We start from the raw sequence: 2,723 nt of genomic DNA on the forward strand, positions 1-2,723 counted from the left end.
TCACTTTCGGTATAAAATAATTTAAAATCTAATATTTTATGCTTGGACTTATGCCAAATAGATACAGTACCTCTTTCTAATAATGATAATAAATTACAAACTACAATTGTCAATAATTATCCTGAATGAAATATATATACTTGCATAATATGATACGTATAACTTATTACCATTGGTTATAAAACTAGTAAAGATAGTAGTATTTATAATCAATGATATTGGTGTAAATATTTTATTAATTACAAAAAAGTAGAAATCAGTAGATTTTTCTGTTTTAGACTTTTAATATTTAAAAAAATTATGCGATGAAACCGACATCCGACTCTATAATATTTACCCAATATACTCGACGAATAAAAATATTTTAAAAAAATCCGATTTTTTGCTTTTTAACTGTCACATTATTTTATTCAATCGACATAACTTGGATTTGACATACTTTTGGATGAAAACTGCAAACCGTATCTCTTGGAAGTCGAATATATATATAATATTGTTACATAATTGATGTGTAATTTTTTTTAACACCCGAACGTAGTTACATTGTGCCTAGGTTAATCATTCACCAAATTTTCACACGGACACTTCGATTGACAAAATAGCGAAACGAGAACTATTGTGTGATACGTTTAAGCTTTTGCAGTTGGATGAGACTCTAAAAAAATTAGTTTCTTAAATATTTATTTATTTAAGTTTATAATAACCATTTTATATATAGTTATACCTAATAATCAAATATACTTTTCCTTGAAATTATTTTTCAGATTCTTGATGTAATGATGTACGACATTTGTGTCGGTAAATGGCACTTTCATTGCAATAATAAAAATGTTCGTACAAATGCGCATTTTTCTCTGAGAACACTAATCTATAGTTACCCATATTCTTACTTTGCCATACATTATTTTGTTGCTCAAAATGTTCTTTGCACTTTAACATTCTTTGTTTGCTAAAAATGATTTACACAAATTAATACGAAATAAAACAATACATTATTTTTTGTAGAAACAATTGGTAATAAGGGAGATTGTTATATGATACTTAATAAATTATTTAATCTAAAAGTACATATATTTAATCATTTTTAAAAATTTATAAAAAAAAATATAACTTTACTATTAAATTAATTAGGTAAAATATTAAGGTATTACATTACTTTAAAATCAAGCACATAATTGACAATATTATAGTTATTTTTGTCTTTATTTTCTTGAAGCTAATTTCAGTATAGCATACAAATGTTCAGTTTAATAATCGTGAAAGCCAGTAGGTACAAATGGTACAATAATAAACCGGTAGTCATAATGGGAAATATTATACAAAATCATTAGTTACAACTAGTGGGCTGAGATTATAGTTAGAATAGCTGACCTACAAAATTTAAAAAAGAATTTTTTTATGTATGGTAAAATATCCTAGAATATCAAACATTACAATTTAATTAAACGTATAAAATTATACAATCCTTAAAAACCTTTATACAGGAATATTGAGTGGTTACTGTTTTACTATAGTTTCATATCAGGTTCAATAATGTGGTGTTTACTAATTTATATGATTATCGTGTTAATAATCACAAACGGTGACGTCTCACCGGCCTACCCATTAGAGTTTTAAAAATTAAAGACAAAAAAAAATTCATGCAAATGACGTACAAAGGAATGACCGTAAGGAATTTAAAATTTCGTTTGGGGATGGTCTGACGATACGTCCACCGGGCTACGTCCTCTTTAGCTCAATTATAACTTCAATTTTATGACCATATAAATGTGGAAATATTGACGCAAATCTATACAAATGGTGTACAAAAGGTAACAAGTTTGAAACACTTTCAATATTCTATATGGGGTGCGGGCCAGTGAGACGTGCCTATGTTGATAATAAAACATACTAAACGTTTTTATCGGTCTTAATGGTTTGTTGTTGAATTTTCCATTTATTCTCGGCAGAAACGAATTTTTTTAGAGTCTTATCCAACTGCAAAAGCTTAAACGTATCAATCAATAGTTCTCTTTTCACTATTTTGTCAATCGAAGTGTCCGTGTGAAAATCTGGTGAATGATTAACCTAAGCATAATGTACGTTTGGGTGTTAAAAAAAATTACACAGCAATTATGTAACAATATTATATATATATATCTGACTTCCAAGAGATACGGTTTGCAGTTTTCATCCAAAAGTATGTCGAATCCAAGTATTTCGAAGCACGGTGGCGTGTATTTATGATCGGAGAAACACGTCTGGTAGCTGCGGTTGACAAACGGATAGGCCAGGATCATGGTTTTAATGATGACATCATCAATTTCGTTCCATATTTTTTTCACGTCATAGCCTTCTGTATGGAGCCAATCACCTAGTGCTGTAATTCGACTAAACCCAACGACACGTCGTACGTATTATTCTAAAATTAATAACGGATTCTAGCTTATTTTTACTATATCTCACCGTTTACTTCCAAAAAGTTCGTTATCGATGTACATTTTATTGCATTTGTTTACCGAGTAATTGGTTAGGTGCATAAACCGATCGTTCACATTATCGTACGTAGGCGTTTCATATGGTTCCGTTGCTAATCTGTGAAATTATCATGTACGGTAATGGTGAAAATTGAATTGCATTGTTTATTGAACAATTATGGAATTATCGCATTGCAATCGAAATGTGAGGTAGGCAAAATAAATTATTTACCTACCTAAACAGTACCGTACTGCGTATATATAAAT

General features: G+C 29.1%; 1 protein-coding gene and 1 long non-coding RNA gene across 2 annotated transcripts in view; both read right to left on the reverse strand.

Annotated features, from left to right (window-relative positions):
• Window positions 1-489: 489 nt before the first annotated feature.
• On the reverse strand, window positions 490-2,124 carry LOC115033379. Its single transcript, XR_003838706.1, has 3 exons — window positions 1,892-2,124; window positions 725-949; window positions 490-655 (listed from the first exon to the last, which is right to left on the reverse strand). It is a non-coding gene; the product is annotated as an uncharacterized LOC115033379 (long non-coding RNA).
• A 14-nt stretch (window positions 2,125-2,138) lies between these two features.
• LOC100163909 (tubulin polyglutamylase TTLL6-like) overlaps window positions 2,139-2,723 on the reverse strand; it is a gene marked incomplete at its 3' end in the record, with an annotated part of 3,774 nt that continues 3,189 nt past the window's right edge. Inside the window, exons 6-7 of the mRNA XM_029485459.1 lie at window positions 2,446-2,574; window positions 2,139-2,370 (exon numbers count right to left, since the gene is read on the reverse strand). Coding sequence (XP_029341319.1) covers window positions 2,139-2,370; window positions 2,446-2,574 — 361 coding nt within the window. The remainder of the gene's footprint in view (window positions 2,371-2,445; window positions 2,575-2,723) is intronic.

This window comes from Acyrthosiphon pisum, chromosome X (genome assembly GCF_005508785.2).
Source record: "Acyrthosiphon pisum isolate AL4f chromosome X, pea_aphid_22Mar2018_4r6ur, whole genome shotgun sequence".
Taxonomy (NCBI): domain Eukaryota; kingdom Metazoa; phylum Arthropoda; class Insecta; order Hemiptera; family Aphididae; genus Acyrthosiphon; species Acyrthosiphon pisum.